The sequence below is a fragment of the Ambystoma mexicanum genome, chromosome 9, assembly GCF_040938575.1.
Source record: "Ambystoma mexicanum isolate Mex_15411 chromosome 9, UKY_AmexF1_1, whole genome shotgun sequence".
NCBI classification, from domain to species: Eukaryota; Metazoa; Chordata; class Amphibia; order Caudata; family Ambystomatidae; genus Ambystoma; species Ambystoma mexicanum.
In genome coordinates, this window is record NC_090931.1 from 696,428,059 (window position 1) to 696,450,430 (window position 22,372).

At 44.1% G+C, this 22,372-nt stretch overlaps 1 protein-coding gene across 5 annotated transcripts in view; it reads right to left on the reverse strand.

The window, feature by feature from the left end:
• ADAM23 (ADAM metallopeptidase domain 23) overlaps window positions 1–22,372 on the reverse strand; it is a 742,840-nt gene that overhangs the window by 679,975 nt on the left and 40,493 nt on the right. For all 5 annotated transcript variants that reach the window (XM_069615574.1, XM_069615576.1, XM_069615575.1 and 2 more), the window contains exon 2: window positions 5,612–5,838. In XM_069615574.1, coding sequence (XP_069471675.1) covers window positions 5,612–5,838 — 227 coding nt within the window. The remainder of the gene's footprint in view (window positions 1–5,611; window positions 5,839–22,372) is intronic.

The window sequence follows — 22,372 nt, forward strand, 5'->3', positions numbered from 1 at the left end:
AAGCAGAACAAGTAGAGGGGAGGTAGAAAAAAAGAAACAGGAGAATGGTGAGGAGAAGAAGAGGAAGAGAGAGAGAGAGATGGACATTGTGGCAGAGTAACAAGCATGTGAATAGGACCAAGAGGGCACACAAAGAGGAGGTAGTGAAGGGGGGAGAAGAGAGAGAAAGGAGAAGAGAGTGTGGGAGGAAAGAGAGAAGAGGGAGGCGAGGAGAGTGAAGGAGAGTGAGAGGAGGAAAGAGAAAATGTGTCAGTTCAGTGAGGAGATGGAGAAATGTAGAGTGAGTAGAAGAAGGAAGAACAGATGGAAGGAGAAGAAGCAGGACACCAACATGAGAGCAGGTCCGAAGAGCTGAGATCAAAGAGGAGAAAGGAGAAGCCCACTCCAAAGAAAAACATAGCATGAGTACAAGACTAAGAGAAAACTGAAGAGAATCCCAGAGAGAAAGGAGAAAAATTGTCAGTAGTCAACGAAGTGCACCCAAAAAAAGGAGTGGATGCAAGATCATGCAAAGACAAAACCAAGAAGTTAAACGGGAGGGAACTTCAGAAGGAAGAAGAAAAAAGCACCAAGGGATACGGACAGATGTGGTACAAAAAAGAGGCTAAAACAATCCATAAACAGAGAAGTAGGAAGAAAGGCCAAAGCGGGGTCGAGATGAAAAGCCTGATAAAGGAAAAGGGGTGAGTTCCAGAGGATTTGAAGAGCAGCCCCCAAGCGAGTAGAAGGTGTGGAAGTAGGAGGTGATGCAGAGCTAACCCCAGAGAGAGGGACAGGTGGGTAGGTCCCAGGGCAGTGGTAAATAACCCTGTTGGCAAGAAAGGAGATCCTCCAGAAAAAAATGCAGATTACTTGTGCTCTAGGTGCACTGTCATTAAAAGAACAGGCTGCCTCAATAGGCCTACCATTTGTTACACCCAAGGTGTGTAAGCACGTGGAGGTCTATGGACACCTGGACATCTGAGCCCTGGGACAGGGCTAAACATGACGGTACGCTGTCGTCCAGTAGTACCAAAAGAGTTTGATGCTTGACTCCCTTTAAGATGACCCAGTGCATCTGATGTAGTTAAGCTAGGTAAATGACATGGCCGGGGGAATACTAGGGAACCTTGACCACAACAGCAGAAACACAAGACACAGGGCAAGGACAAGAAACAAGCACAGGACACAATAAATCCCAGCGCTTTGTGGATGTTTGCTGCCAAGAGTATGCACCGGTTTTGGAACGGAAGAGGCAGACGTTGATACATAATAACGGCTGAGGGAATGGCTTTGCCCATTATTAATTTTGATTCCAACCTTGACTGCGGTTTAATTTGAAAACACTTTTGTCAGACTTTGACCTTATTCTCAAAGTCCCCCTTTGCTAAAAAAAAAAAAAAAAAAAATGATTTGCCCACACCTGATGTCATAGTTTTCCATAGTAACCTGAGCATCTGATCTGGTCACTGGCTCATTCAATTTAGTGACACGTAGATTACTTTTGTTAGACGAATTTCTTCAAAAAAGCTCTATTTGAAATAAACAAATGTCCTTATCGAGCATCACACCTGATATCTGCTACACGTTTCTTATCTGTTCTACACAATTCGATTCTTTCAGCATATGGCAATCGTCCTTGAAGATCCACAAAACACGTTAGTAGACCAGTGACGAATCTTTGGCAGATGAATCACAAAGAATGTCAAAGGAAAGCATGAACGTCCTGAACAGAATCAGGAGATTACTTTCAAAAATAGCTGTTCTTTGAAGCATAAATACACTAGAATAGCTCAACATATCAAGCTTAAAAACAGAGCTACTGAATGCCATGGAACAGATCCGGTGTCATTCTGTAGAATTAGAAGTGCCTATGGTCTTTTCAGAGAGATTAACCTCATGTATTTGGAAGAAATCCCTAAAATAAGACAAGTAATCTTTCTAACTGACAATTGCCTCGGATGCGTACAACAATACAGCTGCCCAGGGCTCCAGCTGACATTTATGCCACTCTGTTCACCCCTGATACGGTATCCTCCTGATTCTTTGCATGCAAAGAGAAAAGGCACTTGCGGTCATATCACATAATTTGAGGGTGGCCACAGGTTGCCACATTACTACATCGTATTGGTCACCTTCCCAGCCCACTGGAAACTGCCATCTTGTCTATCCGGACACCGACAGCGGATTCTCTGCCTCCAGGCACGCTCACCTTGCCATTTCCTCCCCACCAGAACCTACCTGTCTGGCTTCCATTTGATCCTACTCACCCACTTGCTTCCCCACTTCCATCCCTTCAGCAATGGCTGCCATGGAAATGGAGAAGGGACTAGAGGTAGCTCCCTTTTCCATGTTGCTTGGAGGCCATTTTCTTTTGCAGTGGTTTAACTTAGGAAACAGCCACCACACCATTTCTCAATATTCGAAAAACATCTATTAGCACCCAGGATATAATGCCGGGGTTCTAATAGCTACAACTATCGCCTTTCTGGCAGATAATGGCACCAAGGCCATCGTCAGGGTCCTCGTGAAACATGGGGCCTCTTGCCATTACCTGCCAGTAATGCCCCTCTATCTCGCGGGTTATTGCTTATAACACAGGCTTTATTACCAATAGTTCAAAACGGCGGCACGGGATACCGCACTCTGCAACTTGCTTATCAGTGACATTTCAATGGACATTAAATATTTGCAGGTATTGAGGGTTTCAAACTGTAGCTGCCACCGAAGTCTAAAAGTCTTTGAACAAGATGCGTCACAATGGATACTCAATAATCTATCAAGATGAGTGAAAACAACCTGGACGACAAATTGTTCTTTAACCAGAAATATTCGATATTCATTAGCAATTTAGAAGAAATTAATCTATCACTGGACAGCAGTGGTTTCCATTGTCCAAACTTGGAAATGTATCTTAAGGCAGCTATCCTACACCAAGTGAGATAATTGCCCAGAATGTTAAAGCTTCTTTACTGAAAACGGGCATGGCCACCTAGGCTGCTCTCTCGGATGGTGCCCACTGAGGAGGGTGTACCTTCATCTTTAGCTCACTGTTCTTTAGCAGAGAGGAAATATCGCTTTACATGCCAGCCTGTCAGTTCTCTGTGCCTAACCAGACAATGTGCCACACCAACTCTTCACTGATGATTCCCAGAAAGAGGAAACACATTTCTGGGTCTCTTGTTGGTACTATTAGATTGTCATTATGGGTGGGACCAGACTGGCATGCAAATGGATATGTCTCCTCTAGTAAAAAACAGTGAATTAAATGTGATTGTCGGCCCTCCTGAGTGGACACCATCCAAGAGAAGAGGTTATTTGGACGTGTTCATGTTCAGTAGAGAGTCACTCATATTGTTGAGCAATTGGGATATACTGGTAGACTAGAATAGGGCTCTCTGAATGGAAATGAACTACAAAAGTATGCTAAACAGACCAAGAATTAGTTCAACGTGCAATTACAACTCAAGCACAGCATTTCCTGAGCCATATAAAAGACTGGCATGAATTTTGAAATAGTTGTAAGATGCCAATATAGGTATGTAAATATTGTGCATACCTACTATCGCAGTACTTGACATATGACAATAGGTAGCACATTCGAAACTACTGTATTCAGATGTGTCTCCAGCTATGCACACTGTCACACCAAGCACTTAAACATATTTTATTTAAAGAATCTCCCAAGATCGGTACTCAAGTTGCAGAGAAAAATGATCTTTTGCACTCTGCCTCAGAGGGAATGAGACAGGCCAACAGTGGGAAAGAAGGATTAGATGCTTACATTGAAGTTCACTGCACCTGGAACCCTTTGTCGTTCAAAAATGTAGATGTTTAACAAGTACACAGAAAGAGATGTCAAGGTAGCCGAATCGCCCTAAAATGTAACTTTGCTTTGTTTTTCAACCTCTATATTATCCCGCCAAGTGATCTGTGCCTATTTACCTGATATGTTGATGCCCATTGCATAGAAGTATGCCTTGCAGTGTATTGAACCCAAAGTATGCTTTCTCTACAATGGCATTTACACACAACAGCAGAAAGGATCAGACAGAAAAGCAACAAAGATCAGATCTCAAGAATGATTAAGTGATCCACAAACAGGGGCAGATTCAGGCATTCTGTGGATCCTGGAGTCAAAGGACCCTTCGCAAATGGTTCACACAGGGGTTTTGGAATAGACTTGAGATTTCTGCAGTGCTTGACCGACTGTATAGGGCGTGTATCAAGCCACTGCACAGTAACTCGCAGGCCCTAGCTCACTATTTTCCATTAAGTACATATTTCTCCTGGCTTTCCTATTGGACGGTTTTAAATGGTCTCTAGCGTTGTAAACAAAGAGGGAGACAGCACAGTCAACCGCCTCGTCTAATAGATGGACGATACAACCGCCCATGGATACTACAACTCATATAGCGCCAAAACATTTCATCATCACTTGTTTTCCTGTACTTAACTTAGTGCATCTGGTACCTACAAAGAGGCCAAGGACAGGCCGGTGAAGGTGCATGATATATAAGCTATATAAAGTGCTATCAGACTCATGGTTTCATATGCCCCTTCATCAGACACTTTCTCCTGCAATAGATTACACCACACATTTACCCAGGAATGCAAAAGCCAGCGTGTAATACTCCTGGTCAAGTGTTTAGTTGGGAGGGTATTTTCTTCTTGGTATGTCAACTTCTTAAGCCCAGCGACTTCATTATTGATTGTATTTAGGTTATAATTAGATGCTACGTGTCACGCTGGTTGCAAGAGATCGGAGTAAAAACCCCACCTCCACTAAAAATAGGATGGTTGTCCCTCAAATGAGCTGCGCCACACTGAGTTTGGTATATACTTACAAAAGCGAATCATATAGCTTCGTCCCGTATCCGATACGAAAGCCGCCGACGCGCAGTGACGAAGTTTCTTCATTGCAATTCTACGACCGGAAGGTGAGGTCATTGTGGGATTATCCTGAAGAATGGCAACAACTAATGAACTGAATAAGGAAACACCCGCAGTGCGATGTATTTTCATTCAAACTAATGCCCAGATTTGAAAAAGGCACGAGGTGCCGAAACACGTGTTATCAAGAAGGGCTTGTCCACAGATGTGGAGCTATCTGATTACATTTTGTAAGTGAATACCAAACTCAGTGTGGCGCAGCTCATTTTGAGAGACAACCACGCTACTACGGGGCCATATCAATGGCAGATGTACGCTACTCAAATATATGTATTTCAAAACATCCTCAAGAGCAGGAATATGATGCTCGGAAAACCTACACCAATTTGGAATACCATCCACAAAAAAGAGACATGTTGGAGGCAAAACCTTCTGCTAGTAAGACATCATCATTTGAAATTCACACAACCACAATCTAGGAGGCGTGCCCACAGTACTACCATATTGTTCTTCCTCTAAGGGCTTTGCTGTGATTGCTAATAACCCAGCTGCATCATTCCTCTAAGACTCCAGCCCAGGATTGTCTTGAGGTCATAAGGCGGATTGCCGCATGCTAAGATCCCTATGCAAAATCTCAAGAAAATGCTCAGAAGGATACACGGGCACCTGGCACCAAAGTTTGCAGAAGTAGCACCATATTTCTTAGGAGGCTACAACCGCAGACCCCATTCCTCCGTACCTTGTTATGCTTCTGCTGGTCTCGTGCCCGTGTGTCCAAGTCATGGTAGGGGCTCTCGGCATCCATGTTGATGAAGTAGACCAGTCGCGACGGTAGGGTGATTTCTTTCTGGATGGCATCCTGGGGACTGCTGTTTGTGCTGTTTGTGTTGCTGTCATTTGGCAAGGGCCTCCCTCCTTCCCTTGGCGAACGGGGCACTGCCCATGATGTTTCATTCCAATGTAAAGCTGGGGAGAATAAAAAGAACACTGTAGTTCAAAGAAAATACTGGGCATCCTGCATCCTGCGTAAACATAGTTTGGAGTTCTCATATGCTGGACCAACAGAGTTCTCAAGTTTCCCGGGACCATGCATGAGAAGGCCATCCACTCCTGTTTTTGCTCGGAATTCTGGGAATTGTAGCTTCCCTAAATTTCGAATGAGAAAGGAAAAATTACAAGTCCCGGAATCAAAAGGGAAAACATCAGGACTGGATAGCCTTCTCACACATGGCCGCTGGAAACTTGAGTGCTCTTGACTAACACGCTTGCTCTCAACATTCACAATCATTTGTCCCTTATTTAATCATCATTCACTTGCACTTAGACATTTTCGACAACTATTGAATGACGCTAAGTAGCCGCCTGTTGATGCCCTATGTGGAGCCGCTTGGGCAGCACATTATTTAACATTATGCACCTTAGTAACGGATTTAGATGAGAACAATGTTAACTTTGAGGTCTGTGTGAAGAAAACAGTCTGCAACATATAGATTATAATAAGAAATTGTATATTCTATGTGATTCGGCTGGTGTAACAGTGCCGGCTAAACTTCGTGCCAGCTTCAGACCGCTGGTCTATTCCATCCCACGACCTTGGTCCAAACAGCAGTGTGTCTATGTGGCTCTGGTGATTTTATTTGCGCTGCACTTTTGTAGGGGCTCCTCACTGCAAACCCTCCATTCCTTTCCCCTGTGTTGGCCCTGTAGCCTCTGACCCGCTCAGTTTGGACCTCTGCTCCTCTGGTAGCTCCTCTCGTAGCCCAAGAGGAAGTTTACTGTCACAGCTTGTTCCAAGCTCACTCCAAGTGGCCTGCATCTCTATTGTTTGTATTTTACTTCCTGTGAGCTTTTGCCAACCTATAAGGTAGACAGTAGACCCTGTACAAAGAAGTATGCTCTTGTTGGACCAGTAGTTGATGGCAAGATGGTGCCTACTTGTTTTTCTTCCAATGTCAGTTTCATTCAGTTTGTGGTCCTTTTACGGGTCTCCTCGTTCTACTCCCTTATCCTTGGTTTTTCTGGACTTTCTCAGCAAACGTAAGCTATGACAGGGTGGGGCTTACCAAGTAGTACCAGAAACTGGTTCTTGACATTGCAAAACTTCCCCAGAAAGTTTAAAGAATGGGCCTTGCCCTTACACAATTTCCTTGGCTACTACAGCTACCCTCTCATATGAGTGAATTCTCACTAACTTGGCAAATATTTTCGCTACTACTCCAAGTAGTAACAACATCAAACTTCTTTTACTCACCAAAGAAATGGCCAGTTTCCTTCTGTAAATGCTTTTGACACAGCAGAAATGGAAGTATAATGATCAAATCCAGGGGGCTTCTCTGCATTATTAGGACAATGTGAGAAAAGAATATGGTATCTTGCATGTCAACTGTTCTCCTTTGCATAATGAACATATTCTTTTAACTTCAAAGTTACTGCAGTTAAAAAGCTCGTAGTTGGATCTTGGGATCGAGCTGGCGGTCTGCCGTGAGGCAAACTACCGCCTGTTGCAGCTCCTGCCTCTCGGTCCCCCCTTGATGCTCTTGACTGAGTGTTCTCGGGATCCGAAGTGTTTACTTTGAAAAAATTAGAGTGTTCAAAACAGGCCGGTCGCCTGAATACTTCAGCTAGGAATAATGGAATAGGTTCTATTTTGTTGGTTTTTGGAACTGGGACCATGATTAAGAGAGACGGCCGGGAGCATTCGTATTGTGCTGAGAGGTGAAATTTTGCGCAAGATGAACCAAAGCGAAAGCATTTGCCAAGAATGTTTTCATTAATCAAGAACAAAATTCGGAGGTTCGAAGACGATCAGATACCATTGTAGTCCCGACCATAAACGATGCAACTAGCTATCCGGTGGTGTTATTCCCATGACCCGCCGAGCAGCTTTCGGGAAACCAAAGTCTTTGGGTTCCAGGGGGGGTATGATTGCAAAGCTGAAACTTAAAGGAATTCATGGAAGGGCACCACCAGGAGTGGAGCCTGTGGCTTAATTTGACTCAACACAGGAAACCTCACCCGGCCCTGACAAGGAAAGGATTGACAGATTGATAGCTCTTTCTCGATTCTGTGGGTGGTGGTGCATGGCCGTTCTTAGTTGGTGGGGCAATTTGTCTGGTTAATTCCGGTAACAAACGAGACTTCTCCATGCTAACTAGTTAAGCGACCCCCAGCGGTCGGCGTTCAACTTCTTAGAGGGACAAGTGGTGTTCAGTGGTGTTCAGCCACACGAGATCGAGCAATAACAGGTCTGTGATGCACTTAGATTTGGTCTGTGATGCACTTAGATTTCCGGGGCTGCACGCGCGCTACACTGAATGGATCAGCGTGTGTCTACCCTTTGCCGACAGGTGCGGGTAACCCACTGAGCCCCGGTCGTGGTAGGGATTGGGGATTGCGATTATTTCCCATGAATGAGGAATTCCCAGTAAGTGCGGGTAACAAGCTTGCGTTGATTAAGAATGTCAGGTGTGATTTCTCTCCTAGACATCCTCCTATGCCTGGAGCCTTGCATAGGATCCCATATGTATTGGAGTTTCACATCCATTTATATTGATGCGTTGTACACATTATAAGTCAGAGAAGCTCTGTGATAACGGTCTATAAGGATAATTTGCAAACAGTTTCCACACCCTAATCAATATCACATGAGCAAATGAACATTGGACAATAGCCAGTCAATTCTCCTCTGAATGAAGCCTGTATTCAGGTGTATGTAAGAATGCATACATTATTTTTGTTGCAGATGAGATACCTTTGTGTACATATATATATATATATTGTGAACAAGCGGACGGAAGCCCGCAAAACGCGTTAACCCCATTTAGGATGCACCAGTCACTTTGGGAGAACCACAATGTGTGTGGTTTTTGATACTATTTTGCCATGAAAATGTGCGAGGATTTTATGGAATTGTAATAAAGTGGAAGATTTTGTGAACCTGGTTTTCTGAATTTCTGTTTGGATCGAGGAGTGCTCCTCCAACGACTGTTGAACTAACAGTAAAAAGGACATATATATATACATATATATTCACTAACAAAAAACATTGTTAAAGGGACGAGTAAGGTCTACAAACATAGTACCTTTTCCATTTTTACTAACTGACTGTCACTGAGGAAAACCACCTGCCTTAGATATGTTAGTGAACTACAAAGAAAGGGTAGCAAGCCATGTGATGTCATGAATGACATTTGTGATGTCATCTTTGATGCCATGGGTATTAGTCTTAGCAGTGCACCGTGGTGGCGCGAGTTATTGTTGCTTAACCTACCATGACTGGCGAATTTCAGGGCTTTTACTTGTAACCATAACGTCCCTTTAACAACGTTTTTTCATTGAATTTGATAGGTTTTTAGTAGCGCAACTTAACCATTTTAGTAGAATACAGTAACGGGAACATTGCTTTATCATCGTGTTGGCAGTAAAGGTAATATATTTGCAGTAGCGCACCTTCACCATAACGTCCCCCATAACGTCCCCTTAAGAATGTTTTGTCAGTGATAGCTTGTCTGCCGTCCTCATGAACTTGTGGAAAGCCCAAATTCCCCTGTGTATGTATCCATTTGTGCTACGCCTTCCCTTGCCTAATAGTGTTGAAGTATCTGACAAATGAAAGGTGTGCATGTTAAGTGTTGGTGAAACTGTGCGTGGTGTTTCTTTTTGTGTTAACATAGCATGGTGATTCCCTGTCGCAAATTAGTAGCCGAGATAGCTGCAGGTAAGCAACGTGGAGGTTTCCTATGCAGACTGCACCTGGCCGGCGTATCTGGAATCACAATGCACGTATCTGTAGGACTGCAGAACTGGCCGCATGGCCGCAAGTGTGGAAGCACTTTCAATTGTTTGTGCGAGCACACGTCTATCCGTTGTACAACTATGTCCATGCCTAGGGCATCTTCTGTGTGGTGGTAAGAACACCCCTGTCGGCAGCCCTACGGATTCATACGGTAGGCTACCGCATTTCAAGTACTCTGCACAACTACGTGGGTTGCTCAGCAAACCTACCAATTTGTCCCTGCATCACGCCTGCCTGTATGAGGCCCACTTGAAAACAAGTAACAGCAACCTCGAGTGTACGCTGGGCGTGCTAAATGTCACAATAGTTTGATTGATGTGCTGCTTGCCTTTCCATGACCCATGAAACAGATACACTGTGTCTGCACTGAGCACTGTGCCGAAGAGTGTGAAGGATTCACCTGCGGGTCCTACAGTTGGAGATAACGTTTAACTGCAGGTGTGACAGTTTGTATTGAGTCTGCAAAATGACAAAGCTGTTGCGCCTTGATCACCAACATAGTAGTGCATGTTTATAACAGAAGTACATAAACAGCACATTTTTCGGAGAGCAAACAATATTACTGTTGCTTAAAGCAGTAGTGTAGCTGCATGGGTCGCGCTTAAGAATTACCTTCCTCTAGCACGTATTGACGCTGCGTTTCTCCTTGTTGTAAGCATTCTTTTATTTCATAAATCAGTCATGTCCATGCATCCTAGTCCTACGGGATAAAGGCGTACCATGAAGTGTCCGTACCGCATGAGACAAGAACAGCAATGCAAGCATAAGGGACCAGTGGACAGGGTACGACCCTGCCAAAAATGCAGTAGGGCAATTTCATGTACATCATTCTCCACATAGGCTGTGGCCCACAACAGGGACACTCCTGTACGGCACCAGAGCTTTACAACACCCTTGTAGACCATATGCTGCGCTAAGGGCATGTACCCGCCAAAGGGCATTGTACTGTGATGTACTGCTACGCGGTACTCTACAGAGGGAAGTTATTTTGAAGTACTTTGGGGATACTCCATCCGGGAGCATGTCAATGAGTGAATTGAGGGCCACTCAACATTTTCCTCTCTGTGCACGTCCCCTATGTTATCCCTGTAGATGCAGGCCCTTCCATACCGGCCCTTGCCTTTCGTTCCTTCGGTGGTGTGTGTTACAAGACCAAAAGAAACAGAAATGCACTGGAAAAGGAAAAAAGGTAAGTAAACAAAGCTCCTTTCAGAGTTCAACAATGTAAGTGGCAATGAAGGGAGGCAGGGTGCCGTGCATCGTATACCCTCCACATATTGTGCACGAAATAAAAGGAGCCGGGGTACTGTGGAAAACACTGCAGTGGAATCTGGTACAAATGCCTCGCTGTTAAAAGAGATTGTTGTGCGTGTGACAGTGCATTTTCAAGACCTGAAGTGTGCAACACCTACCACAAACATTCTTCCTATACTTCCAAAAAGGACAGCAATGCAATTTATGTAGGGCGTGCAAAATCGGAAATGCAGTAATGTTAAGAGCAACATTTTTGTGGGGGAAAATCTTTGTACAGTGAAACATCAGATTCCCATTTGTAAAGTATGACATTGGCACAAGTTGTAAAACGCCACAAATACACTTCTTCGCAGTGTACTGTGCTTTCTCCATTTCCTGAGCAAATGAAAAATAACGCAGCGACATGGGCCATAAAAATGTATGCAGGAGATCGTAAACAGACGCATGACCTGGCCAAGAGCCTCCTTCAGCGTAAACAGCGCTGAAACTTGTGTTACATGTTCTGCAATTTTCCCTCAACAATGAAGAACAAAAATATGGTTGTAATCGCGCATCACCAAAGTGTCACACAGACAAACCAAAATCAATCACTTCATTGTAGATACTCCATACGAGCACAAATCCACATGATACATTCCACAATGACCTGCCACTACACATTGTCTTCCATTCACTGTCAATCAATGTATTTACAACTCCCCCACAAAGCATACGCTGTGTCTCGTGCAACACACAGCCATAAGCGCACCCTCTGCATTTCGCTCGACATATACACCTTGCACCACAGTCTGTGCGTGCCATCTACACCCAGAAACCTTATTGACCAATCACATGTCCTCCACAGGCCCAATGCTATGGCCCCCGTCTGCAAAAGGGGCGTATGTCACATGTACAACCCTGCAACTGCTGCGATGTCCGCAGAGTTTTTGAGCTGTGCACGTGAGGGAGTGTGGGAATACATTTCAACCAGGGTAGGGGACGTCGTCAGTGGTGACGGCTCTGAAAAGAGCCTTTTTTTGTGATTTCTTAAAGTATTTTTCTGTTTTGTACTTGAGCTCACATGCTTACAGTAAGGTCTTCAGTGCAGCCTTATATTAGAAAACAAAATATGATTGCCACTGGTCGACAAAGAAATACCATTAGCATTAAAAAGGTGTACATATCGAGAACCAATGTTGTCGTTATCACAGGAGAACATACCAGCAGCACTCAAGAAGTTGCACATGCTTCAGTTGATTAGAACACTTCCAACCTCTGGCTGGTGACAACAATCATTGGAATAGTCCCATACTATTTGTGGTGGGATACATGAGAAAAGCACCTAGGCAGTGGGAAAAATGTGCTTCACTGCTTTCATCAACTTCTTGAGTTGACGGTACACACGGGAACAAGGCATGGAACCCATATGGAATGCTCCATAATGCACGACCACAGCATACACAGTTGCAAAAGTGCCCACTCGTCGACATTCTCCAATGAGACTGCCAAAATTGTGCACATCGCCACAGCACCACAAAGCGTCCACTGCTTCCAAGTCGAAATCAGAATGAAAGCCTTTTTCGACAGCATACTGGAACATATCTTCCACAAATTCATCACTGACTACCAACACAATGCATCTGTCCATCTCTGCCTGCCACCCTCACTGCACAGATTAATGGAACAAAATGTTGACACCCTTTCCTGTGATGCACACCCCGAGCAATTCAATGGACAAATCCCACAGTCCTATTCCCATTGGACAGCTTGATGAGAAGAGCACAATGTTGCACGTGTTCTTTCCCAAAAACCATTCTGGCTGCACCCCAGCAAAGCAGGAGTAGTCCTCCTTCCCTTTCCACTACTGTTCCTCCACTACTACCTCATTGGCTACTATTCAATAGTGACACACGCATCCACCAATCACATCCAAGCCGCCATCATGCAACCGTGTCACTCCTGTACAACACTTTACTTGTACAGTTACACATTCACACTGCAAGTGTCGTGCCTTTCCAAAGCATGTCCCCTACAAATTTCAGTAAAAGTATGCACAATTTCTCCATCCGCATACATCCACATGCCCACCCACAATGTGGCAAGTGTAATCCTGACAGAACCGCGGAATCCGCTACCTTTTCTTGATATTTAGGGATGGGGGTTGGGGCCTCAACGCTTCTTTAAAAGAAAACAGCATTGCCAATCGCGCTCAAATAAATGCAATTTCTATGAAACCGCTGGATATTTTGCGACCTCATGATCTCATAGTGGGTGTCGAACATCTCAGCAGTCTGCATACATTCGCACATTCTTCTGTTTACTACACACCTTCTGACCTGTGGCTGTGGACAAATTACACTGGCATTGTTCCATACTACTAGTGGTGTTATGCATGAGTAGACGACCTTGGCAGTAGGAAAAATCTGCAGCACTGCGTTCAGGAACCTCTTCAGGTAACGGATTAAATGCCCACATGACATGTAACCCAAATATAGACTTCCATAGTGTACCACGACAAAATCAACGTTCGTGATGGAGGCCACATATCTGCAAAGGCCGGAAACTGCACTCATACTGACAGCCCCTGAGAGCATCCACTCCTTCCAACCTGAAATTACCAGCAATGTCACTTTGCACACAACCCCTGTGCAAATGGCGCACAAAGGTATCACTGACGATAAGCACTGTGCGTCTCCCCATCTCTACCGACCTCACGACACAGTAGTGCCCAACAAAGATACCGCCCCTTCCTATCAACCACACCCTAAACACCTGATTGCCTAATTCCCACAATTCCATTTCCATGCTCACCATGCTCATAATGGCAGGATGTGGCACGTGCGCTTTCCCAGCTACAGCGAGGGCCACGCCCCAGTAAATGAGACACAATACTTTTTCCCTTTCCACGTACATTTCAGTCCTTTGCAACAAAACTACAGGTCGGATTCCCACCAAACACACAAAAGCACGCTTTCTGACCCAAGCCCCCGCTCCTGCCACAAATTTGGTGGAAATCCATCCAGCCGTTCGGCCTGCAGCCGTGCGCAAAGTTTGGAGAGAAAAGAATGTTGGGACCCCCCCTATAACTTTGCCCACACCCGCACGAAAACTTACCCAACTTGGCGAAACAAATTCAGAGCCGGCCATATACTTTTTTTGAAAAAGTTGTTCACGATTCCTCCAGGGAGAGAGAAGTTATAAGCCACCGAAAAAGTGATCTTCCAATGGGTTTAGCAACTTAACCATTACTATATATATATATATATATATATATATATATATATATATATATATACATACAGTACACGAAGGAAGGGGTGCACTGTATTCCCTGCACAATTCACCTACTCAGCCACTGGTGTTCTCCTCCTACCAGTTTCAGTGCTCATTACATTATCAGGGAAGCAGTCTTTACTTGCAGCTCACAGCCAGTTCAGGTCTTGTCAAACAGTGTTGATTCTGCTGCAAGGACTTCTGGTAGCTGCAGTTTGGCAGGGAACCCGCTCACAACCAGATCGACAATGGGGAAAGGGGGGAGTAGCCCACAGTGTGGCACGCCAAAGCAGGGCATGCGTCACCCTGGTGCAGAACCCTATTGGAGTCTGAAGCTTCCACCACCCAGAGATCCAAGAATATTAACAGTACAGGACAGCTTTTGATTTTCGCTATGGGTGTAGAAAGTACCTGGGCATTTGTTATTCTTGCGGCCGGTCATTTTTTTCCCCATTTCCGTGCTGATTATTTGTGGTTAGTTGGGGTTGTACAATGTATCAGACAGTCACCAAAAGACCGGCCATAAAACAAGGGGCTTGGAGTACAGGACAAGACATTTCGGCAAAGCCAGTTAGGCGCACGCCGTTATGGCTTGACCGTTTCACCGCAGGTCCCGTTTGGGCATGCCCAGTTAGACGCAGCCAGTTGGGCACACAGACCTCTCGCCAAAAGGATGTTTTGGCCTGAGAGGTCGCAAATGGCGCGGCATGAACTTGTAGGCACTTTGCATTTTGTACCTCTCAGCGCAAGGATGTTTGGTTGCAAGAGGTTGCAATTGGCATCAACCTGCAGGCACTTTGCATTTGTAACATGGATTAAACGTGAAAAACATGTATTTACTGCAACATTATATAACAGGATGGGACATGTGTTACACCGTCGTTGCAGTATTGAACACGTATTAAACATGAAACACATTTTTTTCCTGCAACATTATAAAACAGAATGGAACATTTTTTACACCATCTCTGGGCAACATTATAACACTGAAAAAACAAAATAAAAACACATTTATGCTGAAAACTGCCTTCGCGATCAATGACCTGCAGGAGTTTGAGACACAGCACTTAACCATTATACTACAATGACTTTATTATTTGAATTCTCCCAAGTTTCATACTTAGCCTTTTACAATTGGACAAATTAAATTGTAAGCTTAGTATGTAATGTATGCACCTTGATGCACTAAGCCATTGTGGCGTAGTGGTTGAATGCTGGTCCTTGAACTCTGGCATGCCAGAGATCAAGACTTTTTTTACATTTTTTATTTAAAACAGTATGTTTTGGTAAACTCTCTGTACTCTGGACTATGTAGTCTAACAGGCATGCCTTTGATCAATGTGGCCTCCTTCATGGAAACGTTCACCCAATCACTGTATGATTTTAAGAAGGTCTTTTGAGCTAAGATACCAATTGGTTAATAATAGTTGCACATCTTCCATTGCACGTGAGCCAGCACAAACAAGACTTTCTTTGCAGCTCAAGGGAGGGGCTGGCCACACAGTCCCAATTTTAGAGTTGGAAAATGGCAGTGGCAAATCGACATCACTCCTCTCCAGTCCCTTATTCTGACTTTCCCCAGCTGAAAAAAACATATTATACTTTTTTTCCCCCTCCTCTGATGCTACTCTATGTACCTCCTCCTTCAATAACTTACAGATCCCCTATTGCCATTCAACCCAAACAAATAAAGGTGCAGGAGATATCATAAATATAGCCAAGTTACATGTCTTGTATATATTGTTATATGCCACTCGTCCCTTGTTTTTTGTAAGATGATCATTCAGATTTCCTTTTTACTTTTCCATTTTGGTATTTGCAGTAGAGAACAAATGCACACTACACAAACAATCCCTCACAACTTCTCACCATGTAAACACACACACACACACTCACATCAAACACACACACATTTCATGCAAACCCTCTAAGATGGCATGCACATCCTCAAACCACCCATTACCCCTTACACTGCACATATATTAAAAAAGAGGACTACACCGTCTCTGGGCAACATTATAAAACAGAAACATAACAAAAAATAAAAATCACATTCATGCAGAAACCAGAGTACCTTGGCCTGAAGGAGTTTGAAATGCAGCACCTAAACGTTATGCTACAATGATGTTATTGTTTGGATTCTTACAAGTTTCCTACCTTGCCTTTTATCATTGAACATATTAAATGATAGGTTAAGTATGAAATGTATGCCCCATGAAGAACCAAGCCATTATGGCCTAGTGGTTAAATGCAAGGTGTTAAACACTGACAGACCGGGGTTCAAGGCTGTATGTTTTATTTATGCAACTAAAGTTTTTTCCTTGAATTTTAAAGGTTGTGTTACAATGTATTGCTCACCTTAACGTCCCTGCAACTAACTTTATATGTATATATAAGCAGCAGAAAAGAAGCAGTAGAATAAAAGAAGCTTTATTTAGGCATATAAAAAGCATCAAGACGCATTTCGCCCTCCCCCTGGGAGCTTGTTCACAAACCCAATATATATATACTACTACTATGGTGGTAAGATTTAAAGCACACCTAGTGCTTCTTTTGTAATTTGTTCAGCCCCCAGAGCCTCAGTGCATGGGCACACAAAGGCTTCCCTTTGTCCTGCCTACCCTCCTCTCGCCCAGCCTGTTTGCGATTGGCTGGGGCCTCCCTGACATGACAAGGAAGGCCTCCCTTTTACGGCTCCCCAGGCCAGTGTGCCTGATCAGCAACCCGGCAAAGGGCCAGAGGCACAGGGCATCTCCCCTCTGGGCAGTTCCCATCCATGTTTTCCCCTGTTAGCCCATGGAAGCCCGAAATAGAGCCAACATTGACTGCCAGGTAAAGTGGCACAGGCAGGGAGCATAGCCATTACTTGGCTACAAAAAACCTCTCCACTAATATATTACATTACTACCACACTAATACTCTTGCACACAGTGTAAATATACATTAAATGCAGTGTATATCCTGAATCTAGGTGTACTTCACACACAGTTTATGTTTTGAATCTAGTTGTACTTCGTTCACAGTATATGTTTTGAATCTAGGTGTACCTTGCTCACAGTATATTCTGATTCTAGTTGTACTTCGTTCACAGTATATGTTTTGAATCTAGGCGCATTTTGCTCAAAGTATATTCTGACTCTAGCAGCATTTAAGCACTGTTCTCACATTCTAATTCTAACCTCAATTAAGGGCCTGCACTCTTTTGCATCCAGCCCCATTTTAAGTACTGTCTTGCCTTCTGAACATAGCTGCATTTTAGGCATGTTCTTCTTCTTGGGTACTGTTACACCTCTGAGACTAGCAACACTCCAATTTAAGCTACAGTTAAGGTTTCTGAACTCATTTACATCCAATACATCCTAATTAACATTTGCGTTGAACCTCACCTTACTTCCTAGTTAGCCACTGTGTTGTACCTTACTCGCCCCGAGTTAGCCATTGTGTTGAACTTGCTGTGCCTTCTAGTCAGCCAATGTGTTGAACCTTTCTGTGCTTTACAGATGGCCACTGTGTTGAACCTTGCTGTGCTCTCCACTTAGCCTTGAAGTTGGACCTTGATGTGCTTTAACAGATAGCTACTGTGTTAACCCTTGTTGTTCTTTCTGGTTAACCACTGTGTTAGATATTCTGCACTTTCCAGTTAGCCATTGTGTTGAACCTAGCCTCCCTTTGTAGCTAGTCACTGTGTTGAACCTCATTGCGCACCAGTTAACAATTGTGTTTTACTTTGCTGTTCCTTCTATTCAGCCAATGTGTTAAATAGAAGGTACAGCACTTTCCAGTTAGCCACTGTGTTGAACCATGCTTTACTTTCCAGTTAGCCATTGTGTTGAAACTTGCAGCGTTTTCCAGTTAGCCATTGTGTTAAACCCTGCTGTGCCTTACAAATAGCCACTGTGTTAATCCTTGCCACGCTTTCCAGATTGCCACTGTGCTGAACCTTGTTGTGCTATACAGGTAGCCATTTTGTTGAGCCTTACTGTGGTCTACAGATACCCACTGAGTTGAACCTTTCCACGCTTTCCAGCTAGACACTGTAACAAACCTTGCTGCGTGTTCCAGTCAGCCATAGTGTTGAGCCTTGCTATACTTTCCAGCTAAGCCATTGTGCTGTACCTTCTTGCGCCCCACACTCAATCACCATGTCAAACCTTGCCCTGCTCTTGAACCAGCCACATAGCTGAAGCCTACTGCGCTCCTAAATTGACCATTGTGTTGAGCCTGCAGTGCTCTTAGTCTCCCATCATGTTAAATCCTGCTACTATCACTACCTTGCCAACATATTGTTCTCACACTGCTTACACACCGCCAAACCCATACGGATTTGCAGTATAGCCCTTTCTGACCTAGGGGCAATGTCATAAAGCACACACTGCTGAACTGACACTGGCAGCAGTGGGGCAATCAGTGATATTCCAAAAGGTCCTTCCTCCCCATCTTCCCACAGAGCGGAAAAAAGAACAAAAAGAACCTGGCCACCACAGGTAGGCTGCAGCCTCTGTTAATCGGTTAACAGTACACTACAAAGAGAGTCACAAGGAGAAACAGTCACATGGGGTCCCATGAGGAAAACTTAGTACCTCGGGTTAACCAAGAAATAGATGCAACAATAACAAAAGTCATAAAGGGTAACGGGCATACAAGAACCCACAAGATCCCCCAATCCACATATCACCACAGGGAGGCTAACGCCTCTGTGAGCTGGACACAACAAGACCTAACCAAAAGAACCCACAAGGAGAGACAAAGAAACAGGATTCTACAGGAGAAAAATCTGACCACCGGAGGTGATCAAAGGAGGCACCTGCAACAATGAAGTCCTAAACAGGAACACCAAAAGACAACTTCAAACCTCTAATCACCACAGGGGAGTGCCTCTCCCCACTTCAAGTCCCCAACAACAACTATAAAAACTGCAGGTCTCAGCAAGGAAAGACAAAAACAAAGGAACCACAGGAATATTTTCGCAACTGTGTACCCTAATAACTACAACTACATAACCACAAGCCCCCACTAGGGAACGTCAAACCTAAGTACTCACAAAAAGGCTTTTGCAACTGAGAACCGATATGGACACAGGTCATCCCAGGGAAAACATCTCAACTGACAACATTTTACAGCTACCTCTATGCAATATCTGTCCAATGTGCCACACACCAGGAAAGACTGACGCACAAAAAACATCCAAAATAGAACGAATGAAATGGAGCAATATGAGAATACCACACCAGGAAATAGAAGCACACCATGGGACTACACATCAGCCTGCCCAACGGCAATAAGTCAATTTGTGGAAATTAGACCGAAATCGCTCTATCACACACCCTACCTGTCAACCCACCACCCACTCGAATAACCACTGACACTCAAGAACTACAAGCACAGCAGAAGATTAACAGAACTAGGGGAAAGAAGTGAACCACACAGAAACATAACAGAAGGAAGCAACACTACCACACCGTTCATCAGCAAAAACTGCTACAACTGAAGGCACCACCAACCACAACAAGTAAAAGACCACAAACAAGACAACCCAATTTGGAATCCAACCAAACTACTCAATGAAAAAATAGACTATGCAGATGAAAACAGGCAAACCAACAACATCACTGAACAGCAACATGAACACCAAAGGGCACAGCAAAATACCAAACAGACCACAACAGACAAAAAGATACACTGCAGCCTTATCAACGCCAGATCTATGTCAAAGCACACAACGGAAATCTGTGATCTGCTATGAGATGGAGGGATAGACATCCTATTCCTCACTGAAAGCTAGCTGACTGAAAACTACAAGGTCATAGTAAACAACTGCCTATGACACAACTTCAAAATAAAGCAAGCCAACAGCGAAGGAAAAAGAGGAGGCATACTCACTGTGGTTTACAAGGAACACCTAAAAATAAAAACAGCTCAACCATTAAACATCCAAACAACGAATCACTCATTGTAAACCTAGCCTCAGACCATTAAACAAATCTTATGCTTGCACTCATATACAGACCACCGACCTATGACGCTACATTTGTAGACACCTTCATGGAAGCAGTCACCAACATGGCAATTAAGCAAGATCAATTATTCATTCTTTGACATTTCAACATTTGGTTCGAAGAAGAGAACATCAACTCTCCCAAAACCATAACCAACCACCTAGTGACAATTAAACTACTGGTAAAGGGGGCAATGCACACAGCAGGGCACAATCTTCAGCAACAAAAACCTGGCTGCAACCACACCACCAATGCAAATCCTCAGGAGTGACCAACTTATTATACCCTTCATGGACCATTCTCCATTTAGAAACCCCCCGGCCAGCCTGCTAATAATCCTCCAACCTTGAAAAGAAATTGGAGAAGCACTAACAGGGTGGACCTAAATGCCAAACTAGTGGCCACAAAAGTGTCAGCCACCACCCTAGACACAACAGTCACAGAAGAAAGAACAGACACATTCCTAAAATGGATCACAGAAACAACTGATGAAATTGCACCGGAAAAACCCTTCATCCCTTCACGTAAAAAAACAATGGCAAGATGGTTCACACCCCACCTCATAGCAATGAAAAAAACAAACAGGAAATTGGAACAAGAAAGGAGAAAAACCTATGACCAACACAAAAACACACATATCAATGGCAGATAATACTGAAAGCAAAAAAAATACTACAACGAACGGATCGCAAGAGCAGGCAACGCCCCAAAACAATGTTAAGCATCATAAATGAGATCAGAAACCCATCCATGTGCAACAACTCACCGATACCTACACAAAAACAATGCAACAACCTCGCCAATCATTGTGAGAACAAAATTGCCAACATTCATCAAATCATACTAAGCATGCCAAATGACCCCAATTACCCACCCAGCGAGCCAACACAGGAACCAACGACCAGAGTAAACCACCTCCCCCCAATCACAACAGATACATTCAACAGCCTGGTGAAAGGAAGGCATGGTATCAAAGTAAGACAGACACAAGTGACCGCAGTTCAAGGGGGTGTATTGAACTTTATCAAGAGGGTGATAAATGCCTAACTAAACCTAAATCTTAGATGGGAGCAAGCTATGACCATCAAATAAGAATAATGCAGCCCTAGTGGGGTCATGTCAAAATAAAAAGGGCCTATACTAGAAAACCTATTGCCAATCCTTACCGCTAAGTTACATAGTGTGGGGTAATGTTCATGAAAAAGAAAGAAGTGTTCACAAAATGATGAGTCAGGATGTTCAGGCTGTTGCCTTCCATCCCCACATTTTTAGCACTGGACAAGGTGGTTCACTGGAGCATAGTACACTCTAGGGCTTCTTCGGCACAAGGAACAAGTTCCTTTACCAACATCAGGGCCTTCTGTGGCCAAATCTTATGTTCAAAGTCTCTTGATTCAGAGGGCCTAATGTACCAAAAACAATGAAAACGTTCCTTTCCAAATATTCAAGCCGGGCGATACACTCTTCACCCTGAATCCCCTTTATCCCCTGAGTCCTTTTTATACAGTTAGCCTCCCTCAGCCAGGCTCAGACCAATTTTAGTTCGTAGGCATCCCTCTTTCGGTTTCACATTTGCCACTGAAATATCTTCTCGGGTGACTCACGGTTCACCCCGGACCCCCCTCTTCCAGACTCAGACCAATTTCGGGTCATAGGCTATCGAAGACTTTTGAATGAGCATAGGATTTAACTTGACCCACTGCAGAACCACTTTGATTTCACAGTTCAACAGAGACATTTGAGTGAGCACCCATGTGGCTTCGGACCACTCTGTATCTGGTACCTTTTTTGATTTCATACGGTGCAATGACATACAAGCCATCTTTCCTCATACAATGTTGCCACTTGCAACCTTGAGCATAACACAGTCCAATCTGCTATCAGTCTCTCCGACTCAAGGGCTATGCTGACTTCACTGGCGCTTCTTTGTTGTCAGAGCCAAGGACAGTACCATGGCGGCAATCACTTCTCCCTGCTTTGGCTATCAAAGCGGGAAGGCCCTGTGCACCTTCCACATGCACTGCACCGTTCTTCAGCTGTCATTCCCAGTCTTATGTTTCTTTTGCACACAGCCTCTCTAAAGTCGCGGTTATTCTCCGAAAAGGTCACGGGTAGTTGCCTGCTTGCAGCCCTCTTTGGTGTCACCGGCTTTCAGAATGGCTGCTTCCTCGTGTGTTTTGCCTTGCTCTGAATGTGCTTTTGT